Below are 17,484 nucleotides of genomic sequence, written 5' to 3' on the forward strand. Positions count from 1 at the left end.
ATCAACAACAGAATGGCTTCATCAGAAGAAATTACACCTTCTGGAGTGGCCCAGTCAGAGTCCTGACCTCGATTGAGATGCTGTGGCATGACCTCAAGAGAGCGGTTCACACCGGACATCCCAAAAATATTGCTATACTGAAACAGTTTTGTAAAGAGGAATGGTCCAAAGTTCCTCCTGACCATTGTGCAGGTCTGTTCTGCCAACTACAGAAAACGTTTGGTTGAGGTTATTGTTGCCAATGGAAGGTCAACCAGTTATAAAATCCAAGGGTTCACATACTTTTTCCACCCAGCACTGTGAATGTTTACATGGTGTGTTCAATAAAGACATGACAATGTATAATTGTTTATGTGTTATTAGTTTAAGCACATTGTGTTTGTCTATTGTAGTGACTTAAAATTTGATCTGATCTTCATCTATGACAAATTTATGCAGAAATCCATGTAATGCCAAAGGGTTCACATACTTTTTCTTGCCACTGTAGGTATGACAATTCTGCTTGGGATAATGACTTTCACACAGATTAAGTGTTCATACCCGTCACTTCTCTTGTAGAGGTATCCCGCTTTCTCTGTGCCATAATGTTTGTTGCCTTGCAGCTGGTGCATGCTGTAGAATGTCTGCTTGCTCAAAGAGTCCTGGGTTTGACAAAGAGATGGAGGTCATTTACACGATTCCCTACCACGTCGTCCATTATTTTCTATAATGTACAGAGCGTCACCATTTATCCCTTTACAAGCGTTACGCTACACCTGCAATAACATCTGCTAAACATGTGTATGTGACCAATAAACATTCATTTGATTTGACATATTTCATATTAACATATCATGACTCAAGTTTCAATATCTAGATCCTGTGACTCAAGCAGAGTGAGGAACACGGAAAGCAGAAATGTGATGTCACAAACAAGACAGATTAACGTATGCATGCAAGTACAGTAGTAGCTGAGTGTTAGGTCAGGCAGACAATCTCTTCTTGTCAAATACCACTAAGATCAGCCATAACATCATAACACATACTAAACAAAAGTTTCAAAAAAGGGTGATTCATAAAAACTACAAATAGCCCTTGAATGTAAAACATTTTGCCTGTTGCACAAGGACTGAGTAGAACCACCACAGGTGTACAGTGCATTCGAAGAATTCAAACCTGATGACTTTTTCCACATTTTGTTACGTTACAGCTTTATTCTAAAATTGATAAAATAAAATTTAAAAAACAGGTTTTTAGAAATGTTTGCAAATGTATTTATTTTTTAATTTACAAAAAAATTGAAATACCTTATTTACATAAGTATTCAGACCATTTGCTATGAGACTCAAAATTGGGCTCAGGGGCATCCCTGTTTCCATTGATCATCCTTGAGATGTTTCTACAACTTGATTGGAGTCTACCTGTGGTAAATTCAATTGATTGGACATGATTTTGAAAAGGTACACACCAGTCTATATAAGGTCCCACAGTTGACAGTGCATGTCAGAGCAAAAACCATGCCATAAGGTCAAAGGAATTGTCCATAGAGCTCCGAGACAGGATTGTGTCAAGGCACAGATCTGGGGAAGGGTACCGAAATAATTCTGCAGCATTGAAGGTCCCTAAAAACACAGTGGCCTCCATCATTCTTAAATTAAAGAAGTTTGGAACCACCAAGAGTTTTCCTAGAGCTGCGCAATCGGGGGAGAAGGTGGTCCCCACAACAGACCTCCAGAGTTCCTCTGTGGAGATAGGAGAAACTTCCAGAAGGACAACCATCTCCGCAGCACTCCACCAATCAGGCCTTTATGGTAGAGTGCCCAGACGGAAGCCACTCCTCAGTAGGCATATACTGTTCCACTGGATGTCATAAGGTGAATGCACCAATTTGTAAGTCGCTCTGGATAAGAGCGTCTGCTAAATGACTTAAATGTAAATGTTAAATGTATATGACAGGCACATGACACCCCACTTGGAGTTTGCCAAAAGGCACCTAAAGGACTCTCAGACCATTAGAAACAAGATTCTCTGGTCTGATAAAAGCCAGATTAAATTGTTTGGCACGTCTGGAGGAAAACTGGCACAATCCCTACTGTGAAGCATGTTGGTAGCAGCATCATGTTGTGGGGATGGTTTTTAAGAGGCAGGGACTGAGAGACTAGTCAGGATCGAGGGAAAGATGAACGGAGAAAAGTACAGAGATCCTTGATGAAAACCTGATACCTGAGCACTCAGGACCTCAGACTGGTTCACCTTTCAACAGGACAACGACCCTAAGCATACAGCCAAGACAACGCAGGAGTGGCTTTGGTACAAGTCTCTGAATGTCCTTGAGTGGCCGTGCCAGAGCCCAGACTTGAACATCTCTGGAGAGACCTGAAAATAGCTTTGCAGCGACCCCTCCACATCCAACCTGACAGAGCTTGAGAGGATCTGCAGAGAAGAATGTGAGAACCTCCCCAAATACAGGTGTGCCAAGCTTGTAGCGTCATACCCAAGAAGACTAGAGTCTGTAATTACTGCCAAATGTGTAAAGGGTCTGAATATCTATGTAATGTCTTACTTCCGTTTTTATTTTTTATACATTTACAAAAGTTTCTAAACACCTGTTTTTGCTTTGTCATTAAGGGGTATTGTGTGTAGATTAATGAGGGGGGGGAAAACAATCATACATTTTAGAATAAGGCTACTACGTAACAAAATGAGGGAAAAGTCAAGTGGTCTGAATACTTTCAGAATGCACTGCATTTCCAGGTTTTTGGTTATAAATTTATTTTTTAACATATGCAAGTACTGTACATATCAAGTAAATCAAATTCAACGTATTCTCCTTGACTGGACGACTTGCAGGATTGAAATAAAACCACAATGTTAATATATAATGAATTACAACATCCACATTTAGTGAGATAATACTCACCACATATGAGCATGGAAGATAAATGCTTTACTCAAGAAGCATTTAAAAATATATATTTTACTCTTAAACAACCTCAAATGTTACATTTTTTTTTTTACATAGACAGGCACATTTAGAATTTCAATCAAACCTGTATGTATGGTGTGTGTGTGCCCTCACCTCTTTGAGCTCAGGCTGCAGTGAGGGCCGGAGCTGGTCTCTCAGAGAGCAGAGTTGTCTCTTCTCCTCGTCCTGTCTGTGTTTGATCTGGACAGAGACAGAGCACATTCAATAATACCCTCACCATCACCTCCCAATACACACACACACTCCACCCACCCCTCACATCCTTTCCCTCCAAACACATTCCAGGTCACACAAATTGATTGTGTGAATGGCTGCTTTAAGACAATCTCAGCATTGCAGAAATGTTGAGAATAAAAATCTTCCTTTAATACCCAATGGTTGTGAAAATGTATTGCTTAAACATATCCAAACTTTACAGTTCTACAGCAGTGTTTAGGGGGTAGGAGCTAGAGACTAGGGGTAAAACATGTGTAATTCAGCCCAAGGAAATCTGCCAGAGGCATTACAGGTGCTCCGACAGCAAAAGTCCTCATAGCCCTTCACTGTGCAGGATAGGGTAGTCATAAACAGAGCACGTTTGGTCGTCTACTGCCTCACTATAATCTACATGAACAACCATTGTGCAGTGTCTACTCTGATGGATTTGATCCAGTTGGTTGTTGATCAAAGGGCTGTACTGTCTGTGTGAGCTGTAGGGTGGGGAGAGTGTTCAGAATGCAGATGCCCTGCTTCAGTCACATGTGCAAGTTATAGGGCAGCTGTGAATGGCTCTCTGAATAGAGCTGTAGCGGTTTGAGGCTAACTGAGCTGATTATCTCTATCTACTCTAAATGTGAGAACAGGGCTAACAGCGTGGGCTGTTTATCTCAATAGAATGTTAATGGAACCCAACAGCTGGGAGAGCGGACAGTCGCTGACTACTGATGTGAGGGGGAAAACAATTAACAGTTCAGATTACATTTATTATATGGTTTCTGGAGAGATTCCTTACAATTGTTCAAGTTGGGCTTGTAGCAAAACCGAAATCAATCAGTTGTGTGGGGGATGGTTGCAACAGAAAAGCAAAACTGCAGTTGATTGCAAATGGCTCATTCTGAGACTGCAGTAGGTGGTGTTTGTAGTGAACATCACTTTTGCAAGTTGCCATTTGATCGAACACCAGAATGTGCAGGGCTCATCTGTGAAAGAGACCGTGGTCTCAACATACTCCCTGCTTAAATAAAGGTTAAATAAAATGAAATCAGACACACATTCATTGTGGAATGCCACTCACAGTGCCCAGCGCTCCTGTGAGCTCGTCAATATACTGCTTGAGCTTCTCTGTGGCCACCAGGCACTCCTGAAAGAAACTGACAAAAGGAAATATCAGTTTATTGCTGCATTGTGTGTGTATGTGAGAGTATGTGTGGGAATGAGTGAGTGAGTGTTTGGATGTGTTGCAGGATGGGCTAGCATGTTTCCCGATTCTGGTCACATATGATGGAGCATGGGAGAGTCAGTCACAGGGGATATTGTATTTAACATCTAACTGATGTGTTTGGCACACGCAATTGAAGCTCTACTGAAAGATGAAAATGAGTTCTACAATAGGCTGCTTCTCATCTGGTTATCTGTATATGATTATGCCATCATAACTGCTACTGCATGACCCTCGGGCAAATCTAAAACCGCAACCATTATGTCAACTCATTTCGCAGCCACTCATCTTGTTCAAAAGCATTTTTTAATAAATCACCCTTTACTCAAAATAATGCATCAATACATCTATCAATCCTCTGGAGTCCAAACCTGAATTTCGCCAATAGGTTTTATTATATCATAATCTAGATAAACCATAAGTGTTAAGTATTTTATAAAACACTTAGCGCTAGCACAGTAATACTGTATGTGGGACGGACATTATTTACATATTTCAATAAGATATCAAGTCATATGCTTTAAAAAGTTATTGGATTTTTCAGGAAAGCAGATCATTAGGCAATAGATTTTTTCCAATGTACTTACAGTACAGTATACAATCACTCCACTCTCCCCATTATTTTTACCTCCTAAGGTTCTCCTTTTACTCAATAAACCTCAGAGCAATTTCTCCCCCTAACTTTTAATTAGACAGAGACCAACCACATTGCCTTACTTGCACTGGGAGTGATAGTGCTTGATGAGATTCTGAAGCAGGTCGACACCTTTCTTAGTCTTGATTTCGTTCACTTTGATGAGGTACTACAAGAAACAGAGGAGAAGCAAATGTTTTTATGGTTGAGTTACTCATCCATTGAATAAGCCAATGTGTCGGTCAAGCAGTCATTAAGACAGAGAAACTACAGATTTCAATGGAAGACCTTGGAGCTATTCAGAAAGGTTTCATATCTGAAACTATGTCATTATGGGATAAGAGGTCAAACCCTGAGGTAACACCCCATTTTCAGTAGACACAAATGTTGGCCAAAGCTCTAAGCCAGAACTGTTAATCAGATGTCGAAACTTTGAGACTCCCCCCATATAATTTCAATAAGAACCCCTCTATACAGTAGATCCCGCTCACCTCACACATCTGTAGCTGGAACATCCTGCGCTCCTTCTCCATCTCCTCTGCAATCTCTCCCCCGCTCACCTCTGTGCGCACCATGCCGTACTGCTTGGCTAGCTCCCGCTTCTCCTTTTCGATCTTGGTGCTGAGTGATACAATATAATAGTAGTTCCTCTCAGGTCAGTCAAAGAGATAAACACACTGGTACCGCTCATTACGGTTGGTTGATTCATACAGTTGAGAGAATTGGACAAAATGCTATTCTAAACTCAGCAAAAAAGAAACGTCCTCTCAGTGTCAACAAACTTAACATGTGTAAATATTTGTATGAACATAACAAGATTCAACAACTGAGACATAAACTGAAAACCTTCCACAGACATGTGACAAACATAAGTAGAATAATGTGTCCCTGAACAAAGGGGGGAGTCAAAATCAAAAGTAACAGTCAGTATCTGGTGTGGCCACCAGCTGCATTAAGTACTGCAGTGCTTAAACCCTTTACAATGAAGATCTGTGAAGTTATTTTGATTTTTATGAAATATCTTTGAAGACAGGTTCCTGAAAAAAGGACGTTTCTTTTTTCGTGTGATATTGATAAGAGATACTGATTATATTTCACATGAGAAATAGTACTACTATTAATGTAAAAATTAATGCAAAAAAATCATATGAATGGTAAATCATTATGTAAGGATCAGGGAGGAGCTTCTTAGTATGACTTGTAAATGGTGCTGGGCTGTCATCTGATTTTTTCAATATGGTATTGTTGTCATGTGATGTTTTTGTGGTCATTTACATCGAAAATCACAAGATTGGATTCAGGCCTTGGGGAAACCGAGACTGTGGGGAGCTTGAACAGGAATGGCTTGTAATAAAAGCATATAGAGAATCATTCAAATGATGCACGGCTCAACCACTGTTTCCAGTACAGGGGATGTGAATGTGGTGTCAAGGGCAGCTGTACCTCTGACCCAGTTAGTGGGAACAGGCACACAGACAAATCAAAACCCACCATGGACAAATTGCCCCACTGAAAACAGACCCACAGATTACAGTAATTCAAAGCTGGTTGCTATGACACTTAAAACCTTATTTAAATAGGAACAGATCCATTTCGTCTTGTTGGTGGAAAGTGTGAGGATATAACTTGTCTCTTGGACCAAATTTGTGACATGAACAATAACTCTTGCACCACAAATCAAAACAATATCCTCCAGCCCATTGGCCTGGCAATAAACCAGCCTGTTATTTCTACTTAATTAAAACAGCTATTCAGAATTTAAAAAATAAGGCATTATTTCAGTTGACTGTAGGACGTATGAATGCAATGCATTGTTTTGATATTGAGCAAATGCATCATTTGGCACCGGTGCGGAAAATGTAAAAGCCAGGTAAAATCATTGTTCCCTCACCAGGACCATTTAGCTGTTGGGCAGATGTACACTCACAATTTATTTTCGTAGTCCCTCCATGCTTTGTCAAACGGCTTTTTCAAATCCTGATGGAGAAGAGAACAGAAATGTTGCATTATTTTAGAGTGGTCATCACAAATAAGCAATACGACAATGATATTTGAGCGAGGCAAGATCAGCTATTTGACATTTTAGACATACCCCTTTGACCTCTTTCAGGTCTCCTTTTACTAGAGAGTCCAGGAAGAAGTTGATGTTGTGCAGCATGCTCTTTAACTAATGGGAAGACACACTCAGTTCACGTCCAGTTGTGGTGGGTTACAATACGCACAATGTCAGACTGTTACTGAGGAGCTTTGAAGTAGACATAACAGAAACACATTCTAATTCAAGTTTGAGAGTTTTTTTTATTATTACACAAAAGAGGTTTACGTCAGAACTTTGAATGAGACAAAGTATCACAGATATCACAGAGAGCTGAAATAAAAAGCGACGCACATTATCTGCCAAGTTAGTTCTCTTCTCGCTTAATGAGATGTCTGACTTTTTAAAATATTTTTTTTATATATATACTCTCGGAAGCAATCTCTCTCACCAAGTTTTTTATTGGCGTCAACAGCTCTTTGGAAAATTCAGCAAACTTAGTGAAGGCAGAGGCCACTTCCTTCTCTCCATTGGAGTGGAAATTCACAACCAGTTTCTCCATGGAACTGATGTACAGCTCCAGATGGGAGATATGGTCTATAAGGGGGAAAGGGACGATACGTTTAGCACACATACATAACAGCAGATGACAGTTTTCACTAGATCAGTGTTAATAGGCTCACATGATTCCTACATGGTACTCTAGGTAATGGCTACCATTTGTGCTATATATCTTGGATAATAGGTGCCATTATATGTGTGCTGCAAATCAGATAGAATAATAGGCACAATTGGCACTTGTTTTGCACTGTTCTCCAGTTCAATTAAATGTACCAAACAAAATGATCTGCTGTGGGTTTTCTTCATTATGATTGTGTTTTACCTTGACCTGAAGCATGCTTGGCTTTAGCAGCTTTCTTCATTTTCTGCAACACTGTTCTGTCACAGTCCAAAGCCTGTAAAACATATACAAAACAATTTAGGGCTTGGCCAGAATTGTATTTTATGTTTCTGAAAACAGTTCTAAATATATGTTTTATGAGTAGTACATGAACCTAGCATGGCAACAAATTAATTCTTAGTGGATTTAATGGGCTTTCTCTATTCTGATTGGTTCTCAACCAAACTAGGCTAAACTGACAGTGAAGTTGTCCAATGTGATGAATTTTCATTTATTTAGTAACTATCAAAATATCATTATAAATAGTATTGTAAAAATTCATACCGGTATGTTTCCCGGATAGATATTAATATTAGTTTTAGACTAAAAAAACACTTTAAAATCGACATTCTCCGTTGAGCTTGCTTATTAGTCCAGGACTTGGCTTTATTCTGTGTCTGGGAAACCGCCCCCACAAGTATAGTGCACGATTTTGGTAATTAAGCCCCTTTTTTACTTACCCATAGTCAGATGAGCTCATGGATACCATGTTTATGTCTCTGCATGCTTTGAAGGAAGTTGAAGGTAGTTTCACGAGCCATTGCTAACTACCATTAGCGCAATGACTGGAAGTCTACCTGAACAGTTAGCATGCTCATGAAACTACCTTCAACTTCCTTCAAAGCATGCAGAGACAAAGACAAAAATGGGCTTACTTGCCAAAATCTTAAAATAAGATATCGCCCAGCCCTTTTCCCCTTTTAACCATGCATTTCACCATATATAAGCCCAACAATAAACCAGCACAGCTAATCTTAAAACGTTGTTCTTTGATGTGCATGGCTTGATGATTGATCCATAAAAGTGGTGGCTTGCGCAGAGGCTTGTGAATAGAAGGCTATGGTCAATGAAACGTGTTTCTACCGTTGCTTTTCTGCTCTACACAGAAAAATACAACCAATTTTAAAAAAGGCAATTCAACATGTCATAGCCTAATTCAGAAAACCAAACACAAAGACTGTATAAGACAAAAACATGCACTAAGAATGTGACATAGTATGGTGTGTTATTGTTTAAGGTAAAACAATTCACCCAAAGACATATTTTTGAGACTGATACATCATGTTGTGGCAGCAGTTATAACACATACAGTAGAAACTCTTAATACCAAAATTATGTGCCATCATGCAAATTTAATGAACATCATATCCACATGGTTGAACAAAATCCGTTAATTTACAAAGCTCTCACTGTTACATAACACAAGCCTAATTATTCTTTCTTAAATGGAGCATATGCTAAAAATCTATGTTCGTGTCCGTAATATAGGCCCCTCTTCACACACGTGCACACACAAATATACAGAGAGAGAGAAATGTGTGATGTGAAGAGCACTGGGGGTTTGGTGTGCCCTTGCAAAGAATGCCCCTATCACTGCTATTCATCACAAGGCAATTTTGGAGCACATAAGCGAGCAAGGCAGGATAAATGGTAGTTGGGAGTTTTTAACAACGAGGTATGCGAATGAGGCTGGCGGTGTGGAAAGATATTTATAAAGCCTCATTTACACCTGGTGCTAACATAAGTCCTTTGTCCTGATCTTATCGTTGGATCTACACATGGTAGTAAAAAGCGTCTCATCTGTCCACTGTGTCCGCATTGTGACCAGATATCCTGGTCCCTCCCTTTATGCAAATTATTTGACTGCTACTCCTTCAAAATAACATTTAATTAATTATTTTAAGAAACATAAGTCAACAGTGTCACCTGATAATGACTTTAGAAGGTGGAGTAATGATGATTTAAATGATTTCACTGTTCAGGTCTGTCTATACTCCAGAGGTGGTCAGAAAGATCTGATCAAAATCAGATCACAATGAGTCTTTTAATCGTATATACTCGTCAAACAATGTGGGCACAAGCAGAATGTGGACACAAACAGGAAAAAGGATGCATGTTAGACCAAGGTATAGACGGGGCTTAACATTTTTTTTAAAGGTAGCCAAGTGGACAATTTGAATCAAATTTTATTAGTCACATGAACCGAATACAACCTTACAGTGAAATGCTTACTTTACGAGCCCCTAACCAACAATGCAGTTAAAAAGCAAATTCACATAAGAATAAGAAACAAAAGTAACAAGTAATTAAAGAGCAGCAGTTAAATAACAATAGCGAGACTGTATACAGCGGGGTACCGGTACAGAGTCAATGTGCGAGGGCACCGGTTCGTTGAGGTAATATGTACATGTAGGTAGAGTTATTAACTTCTTGGATATAGGGGGGCGCTATTTAAATTTTTGGATGAAAAACGTTCCCGTTTTAAACAAGATATTTTGTCATGAAAAGATGCTCGACTATGCATATAATTGACAGCTTTGGAAAGAAAACACTCTGACGTTTCCAAAACTGCAAAGATATTGTCTGTGAGTGCCACAGAACTGATGTTACAGAAAAAACCCAGATAAAAATCCAATCAGGAAGTGACGCATTTTTTGAAACCGCCTCATGCCAATGACTCCTTATATGGCTGTGAAGGAGCTAGGAGTCAGCTTACGTTTTCCACGTTTTCCCAAGGTGTCTGCAGCATTGTGACGTATTTGTAGGCATATCATTGGAAGATTGACCATAAGAGACTACATCTACCAGGTGGTCGCTTGGTGTCCTCCGTCGCGATTATTACGTAATCTCCAGCTGCAGTATTTTTCCGTTTACTTCTGATGAGAAGCCAACTGCCACCACTGATAGATTATCGAATAGATATGTGAAAAACACATTGATTCTAAACAACGTTTGCCATGTTTCTGTCGATATTATGGAGCTAATTTGGAAAAAAGTTTTGCATTGTAGTGACTGCATTTTCCAGTCTTTTTCTTAGCCAAACGTGATGAACTATTTCGTCTACACAAATAATATTTTTGAAAAAAATGAACATTTGCTATCTAACTAAGAGCCTCGTCATTGAAAACATCTGAAGTTCTTCAAAGGTAAATGATTTTATTTGAATGCTTTTCTTGTTTTTGTGAAAATGTTTCCTGCTGAATGCTAGGCTTAATGCTATGCTAGGCTATCAATACTCTTACACAAATGCTTGTGTAGCTTTGGTTGAAAAGCATATTTTGAAAATCTGAGATGACAGTGTTGTTAACAAAAGGCTAAGCTTGTGTTTGAATATATTTATTTCATTTCATTTGCGATTTTCATGAATAGGAAATGTTGCGTTATGGTAATGAGCTTGAGGCTATGATTACGCTCCCGGATACGGGATTGCTCGACGCTAGAGGTTAAAGTGACTATGCATAGATGATAACAGAGTAGCAGTGATGTAAAAGGGGGGGGGGGGGAAATGCAAATACTCTGGGTAGTCATTTGATTAACTGTTTAGGAGTCTCATGGCTTGGGGGTAGAAGCTGTTTAGAAGCCTCCTGGACCTAGACTTGGCGCTCCGGTACCGCTTGCCGTGCGGTAGCAGAAAGAACAGTCTATATGACTAGGGTGGCTGGAGTCCTTGACAATTTTTAGGGCCTTCCTCTGACACCGCCTGGTATAGAGGTCCTGGATGGCAGGATGCTTGGCCCCAGTGATGTACTGGGTCGTTCACACTAACCTCTGTAGTGCTTTGTGGGTCGGAGGCCGAGCAGTTGCCATACCAGGCAGTGATGCAACCAGTCAGGGATGCAACCAGTCAGCAGGATGCTCTCGATGGTGTAGCTGTAGAACCTTTTGAGGATGTGAGGACCCATGCCAAACCTTTTCAGTCTCCTGAGGGGGAATAGGTTTTGTCGTGCCCTTTTCACAACTGTCTTGGTGTGCTTGGACCATGTTAGTTTGTTGGTGATGTGGAAACCAAGGAACTTGAAGCACTCAACCTGCTCCACTGCAGCCCTGTCGATGAGAATGGGGGTGTGCTCGGTCCTCTTTTTCCTGTAGTCCACAATCATCTCCTTTGTCTTGATCACGTTGACGGAGAGGTTGTTGTCCTGGCACCACACGGCCAGGTCTCTGACCTCCTCCCTATAGGCTGTCTTGTCAATGTCGGTGATCAGGCCTACCACTGCTGTGTCATCGGCAAACTTCGTGATGGTGTTGGAGTCGTGCTTGGCCGTGCAGTCATGAGTGAACAGGGAGTACAAGAGGGGACTGGGCACACACCCCTGAGGGGCCGATGTGTTACCTCCCCTTACCACCTGGGGTGGCCCGTCAGGAAGTCCAGGTTCCAGTTGCAGAGGGAGGCGTTTAGTCCCAGGGTCCTTGGCTTAGTGATGAGCTTTGAGGGCACTATGGTGTTGAACGCTGAGCTGTAGTCAATGAATAGCATTCTCACATAGGTGTTCCTTTCATCCAGGTGGGAAAGGGCAGTGTTGAGTGCAATAGAGATTGCATCATTTGTGGATCTGTTGGGGTGGTATGCAAATTGGAGTGGGTCTAGAGTTTCTGGGTTAATGCTGTTGATGTGAGCCATGAACAGCCTTTCGAAGTACTTCATGGCCAAAGACGTGAGTGCTACGGGTTGGTAGTCAATTAGGCACGTTACCTTAGAGTGGCTGAACAACGACTATCAACATACAGCTGGCTGGTTATACGCTGTACCGGCAGGATATAACAGCGGCATCTGATAAGACAAAGGGCGGCGGACTATGTCTAAAGCAATTGCTCGCCTGAGGTAGAGTATCTCATGATAAGCTGTAGACCACACTATCTACCTAGAGAGCTTCTGTATTTTTCATAGCGGTTTACATACCACCACAGTCAGAGGCTGGCACTAAAACAGCATTTAATGAGCTGTATTCTGCCATAAGCAAACAAGAAAACCCTCACTCAGAGGTGGCGCTCCCAGTAGCCGGGGACTATAATGCAGGGAAACTTAAATCCATTTTTACCAAACTTCTATCAGCATGTTAAATGTGCAACCAGAGGGGAAGAAAACCTTGACCACCTTTACTCCGCACACAGAGACACATACAAAGCTCTTCCTCGCCCTTTATTTGGCAAATCTGACCATAATTCTATCCTCCTGAATCCTGTTTACTGGGGCTGTTGCGGTATACTGTTTTTTTTTTTTTTTAAGTTTTATGATATACCAGTTTTGATGCAGGGACCGGTTTGGGTTTTTACTTTACCTTCACTACCAGTATTTGAAAGTTTGGTTTGTTAAATGTGATGCACCATGTGTAATGTCAATTTTTATAGTTTACTTCGCTACTTGGAGTCATCTCACTCGCGCCTCTTTCCACACAGACCTAGCCATGCCCCCTGTCACTCAAGGAGCGCATTCAATGTTCCTCAACCACGAGACACTTGCGTTCAGTCTGCATGGTCAATGCAGCACATGCAATAATGTTGATGACAACAATGCTGTTTTCACTTTGCTTCTTAATATAAATCCACTAGCGTTCTATAAATGACACTATTTGTTTGTGTTTCTTACATCAGCAAACAGCTAGTTTGTCTTTCTTAGCAAGTTGCCCTAAAACTTGAGACACTAATGCTAATAGCTAGCTAGCTAATAAATGTACCGAGTAAGAGCAAACATAGCTAGCTAATACAACCTAAATCAGGATGTTGTTTGTGCAACAGTATCTTCTAAATCTTCTAAAGAGGAATATGCAAAGCAATAATATGTTAGCTACATGAAGTATCTAAGAGAAAACATGTAATGTAGCCAAAGCTATAGGGTCCCCTAGGAAACACGTATCAACAATTAAGTTCCTACCGGTCACAATAACGCCTCCCTGCCATTTTAATCCGTTGTCATCTCAAACAACATTGTATTCAAAGTGCCCACTGTTATATCACTATATAATTAGAATACTCATTCTGTTTCCATGATTCCCTCTGCAACTGCAACTGGATCCTGGACTTCCTGATGGGCCGCCCCCAGGTGTTAAGGGTAGGTAACAACACATCCGCCATGCTGATCCTGAACACAGGGGTTCCCTCAGGGGTGCGTGCTTAATCCCCTCCTGTCCCCTCCTGTTCACTCATGACTGCATGGCCCGGCATGACTCCAACACCATCACTAAGTTTGCCGATGACACAACAGTGGTAGGCCTGATCACCGACAACGACGAGACTGACCTCCTCCCTATAGGCTGAGACCTGGCCGTGTGGTCCAGGACAACAACCTATCCCTCAATGCAACCAAGACTAAGGAGATGATTGTGGACTACAGGAAAAGGAGGATCGAGGACGCCCCCATTCTCATCAACGGGGCTGTAGTGGAGCAGGTTGAGAGCTTCAAGTTCCTTGGTTTCCGCATCAACAACAAACTATCATGTTCCAATCATACCAAGACGGTCATGAAGAGGGTACGACAAAGCCTATTCCCCCTCAGGATACTAAAAAGATTTGTCATGGGTCCTGAGATCCTCAAAAGGTTCTACAGCTGCAACATCGAGAGCTGGTTGCATCACTGCCTTGTACGGCAATTGCTCGGCCTCTGACTGCAAGGCAATACAGAGGGTAGTGTGTATGGCCCAGTACATCACTGGGGCTAAGCTGCCTGCCATCCAGAAGGCTCTAAAAATTGTCAAAGACCCCAGCCACCCCAGTCATAGACTGTTCGCTCTACTACCGCATAGCAAGCGGTACCGGAGTGCCAAGTCTAGGGCAAAAAGGCTTCTCAACAGTTTTACCCCGACACCATAAGACTCCTAAACAGGTAATCAAATGGCTACCCGAACTATTTGCATTGTGTCCCCCCACCCCAAGAAAGTCCAACAAGCCCCAGGACCGTCTCTAAAGTTGATTCAGCTGCGGGATCGGGGCACCACCAGTACAGAGCTTGCTCAGGAATGGCAGCAGGCAGGTGTGAGTGCATCTGCACACACAGTGAGACAAAGACTTTTGGAGGATGGTCTGGTGTCAAGAAGGGCAACAAAGAAGCCACTTCTTTCCAGGAAAAACATCAGGGACAGACTGATATTCTGCAAAAGGTTGTTGTAACGTTGTTGAGCGAGCCGGTCGCATCCGCGCTCGGTCTCCTTCGGTCTGCAGGTTGTATAACTTTTTCATTACATTTCATTATAGTACAACGGTCTGATTTGTCTAATCTTAGCAATTTCTTCTTAGCTAGCTACATAGCCGTCGTTGTATCAAAGATAATTGCGTAATTATCGTATTTCTCGTCCTCCTATCTGCCTAGCAGCTAGCCAGCTAGCATACGTTCACCGCTACCGTAGCACTGTAGTAACTATCACACTCAACTGAACGACTTGATTAGTGTAGTATTAGCTAGCTACATAGTTGTCTTTGCTGTCTTCGTATCCAAGATAATTGTGTAGTTTAGAGTGTGTAGTCTTAGAGTGATTATCTTAATTTACCGAGGTTAGCTAGCCAGCTATTTTGTAGTCCTTAACGTAGGAGACACTCCTAGCTAGCCAACAGCCAGCCAACGTCCTACTGAATAGAACTTTTTCGCATTCCGGTCGCATTCCGCTTCGCTCCACAGGTAGTATCACATTTTCATTTCATTTCATTACAGTCCCAACGGTGTGATTTGTTTGATCGTAGCTAGCTACATAGCTAGCTACATAGCCGTCTTTGTTTCAAAGATAATTGTGTAGTCTAGAGCGATTTTCAGGTTAGCTAGCCAGCTATTGTCGTTCTCCTAACGCAACGTAACGTAACCAACACTGCTAGCTAGCCAGCTAGCCTCGAATAGCAGCATTGTAGAAACTTCACACTCAACGGAACGACTTGATTAGGGTAGTGTCAACAACGCAGCTAGCCTACCTCAGCAGTACTGTATCATTTTAATCATTTTAGTCAATTAGATTCTTGCTACGTAAGCTTAACTTTCTGAACATTCGAGACGTGTAGTCCACTTGTCATTCCAATCTCCTCTGCATTAGCGTAGCCTCTTCTCTAGCCTGTCAACTATGTGTCTGTCTATCCCTGTTCTCTCCTCTCTGCACAGACCATACAAACGCTCCACACCGCATGGCCGCGGCCACCCTAATCTGGTGGTCCCAGCGCACGACCCACGTGGAGTTCCAGGTCTCCGGTAGCCTCTGAACTGCCGATCTGCGGCCAACAAGGCAGAGTTCATCTCAGCCTATGCCTCCCTCCAGTCCCTCGACTTCTTGGCACTGACGGAAACATGGATCACCACAGACAACACCGCTACTCCTACTGCTCTCTTCGTCCGCCCACGTGCTCTCGCACACCCCGAGAGCTTCTGGTCAGCGGGTGGTGGCACCGGGATCCTCATCTCTCCCAAGTGGTCATTCTCTTTCTCCCTTACCCATCTGTCTATCGCCTCCTTTGAATTCCATGCTGTCACAGTTACCAGCCCTTTCAAGCTTAACATCCTTATCATTTATCGCCCCTCCAGGTTCCTCGGAGAGTTCATCAATGAGCTTGATGCCTTGATAAGCTCCTTTCCTGAGGACGGCTCACCTCTCACAGTTCTGGGCGACTTTAACCTCCCACGCCTACCTTGACTCATTCCTCTCTGCCTCCTTCTTTCCACCTCTCCTCTTTGACTCACCCTCTCACCTTCCCCTACTCACAAGGCAGGCAATACGCTCGACCTCATCTTTACTAGATGCTGTTCTTCCACTAACCTCATTGCAACTCCTCCAAGTCTCCGACCACTACCTTGCATCCTTTTCCCTCTCGCTCTCATCCAACACTTCTCCACACTGCCCCCTACTGGATGGTATCGTCATCGTCCCAACCTTCGCTTCTCTCTCCCCGCTACTCTTCCTCTTCCATCCTATCATCTCTTCCTCTGCTCAAACCTCTCCAACCTATCTCCCTGATTCTGCCTCCTCAACCCTCCTCTCCTCCCTTTCTGTATCCTTTGACTCTATGTCCCCTATCCTCCAGGCCGGCTCGGTCCTCCCCTCCCGCTCCGTGGCTCGACGACTCATTGCGAGCTCACAGAACAGGGCTCCGGGGCAGCCGAGCGGAAATGGAGGAAAATCCTCGCTTCTCTCATGGACCTGGCATCCTTTCACTCCTCCTCTCTACATTTTCCTCCTCCTCTGTCTCTGCTGCTAAAGCCACTTTCTACCACTCTAAATTCCAAGCATCTGCCTCTAACCCTAGGAAGCTCTTTGCCACCTTCTCTCCCTCTTGAATCCTCCTCCCCCCCCTCCTCCCTCTCTGCAGATGACTTCGTCAACCATTTTGAAAAGAAGGTCGACGACATCCGATCCTCGTTTGCTAAGTCAAACGACACCGCTGGTTCTGCTCACACTGCCCTACCCTGTGCTCTGACCTCTTTCTCCCTCTCTCTCCAGATGACATCTCGCGTCTTGTGACGGCCGGCCGCCCAACAACCTGCCCGCTTGACCCTATCCCCTCCTCTCTTCTCCAGACCATCTCCGGTGACCTTCTCCCTTACCTCACCTCGCTCATCAACTCATCCCTGACCGCTGGCTACGTCCCTCCCGTCTTCAAGAGAGCGAGAGTTGCACCCCTTCTGAAAAAACCTACACTCGATCCCTCCGATGTCAACAACTACAGACCAGTATCCCTTCTTTCTTTTCTCTCCAAAACTCTTGAACGTGCCGTCCTTGGCCAGCTCTCCCGCTATCTCTCTCAG

At 42.7% G+C, this 17,484-nt stretch overlaps 1 protein-coding gene across 1 annotated transcript in view; it reads right to left on the reverse strand.

Annotated features, from left to right (window-relative positions):
- Positions 1 to 8,003, reverse strand: part of LOC135568049 (arf-GAP with SH3 domain, ANK repeat and PH domain-containing protein 1-like) — a 60,339-nt gene extending 52,336 nt beyond the window's left edge. Inside the window, exons 1-9 of the mRNA XM_065015073.1 lie at positions 7,935 to 8,003; positions 7,503 to 7,648; positions 7,109 to 7,183; positions 6,944 to 6,993; positions 5,508 to 5,637; positions 5,100 to 5,185; positions 4,239 to 4,314; positions 3,059 to 3,145; positions 541 to 641 (exon numbers count right to left, since the gene is read on the reverse strand). Of these exons, the coding sequence (XP_064871145.1) occupies positions 541 to 641; positions 3,059 to 3,145; positions 4,239 to 4,314; positions 5,100 to 5,185; positions 5,508 to 5,637; positions 6,944 to 6,993; positions 7,109 to 7,183; positions 7,503 to 7,648; positions 7,935 to 7,974 (791 nt within the window). The 5' untranslated portion in view covers positions 7,975 to 8,003. The remainder of the gene's footprint in view (positions 1 to 540; positions 642 to 3,058; positions 3,146 to 4,238; positions 4,315 to 5,099; positions 5,186 to 5,507; positions 5,638 to 6,943; positions 6,994 to 7,108; positions 7,184 to 7,502; positions 7,649 to 7,934) is intronic.
- Between the last annotated feature and the right edge of the window lie 9,481 nt (positions 8,004 to 17,484).

This window comes from Oncorhynchus nerka, unplaced genomic scaffold, assembly GCF_034236695.1.
Source record: "Oncorhynchus nerka isolate Pitt River unplaced genomic scaffold, Oner_Uvic_2.0 unplaced_scaffold_1726, whole genome shotgun sequence".
Lineage (NCBI taxonomy): Eukaryota > Metazoa > Chordata > Actinopteri > Salmoniformes > Salmonidae > Oncorhynchus > Oncorhynchus nerka.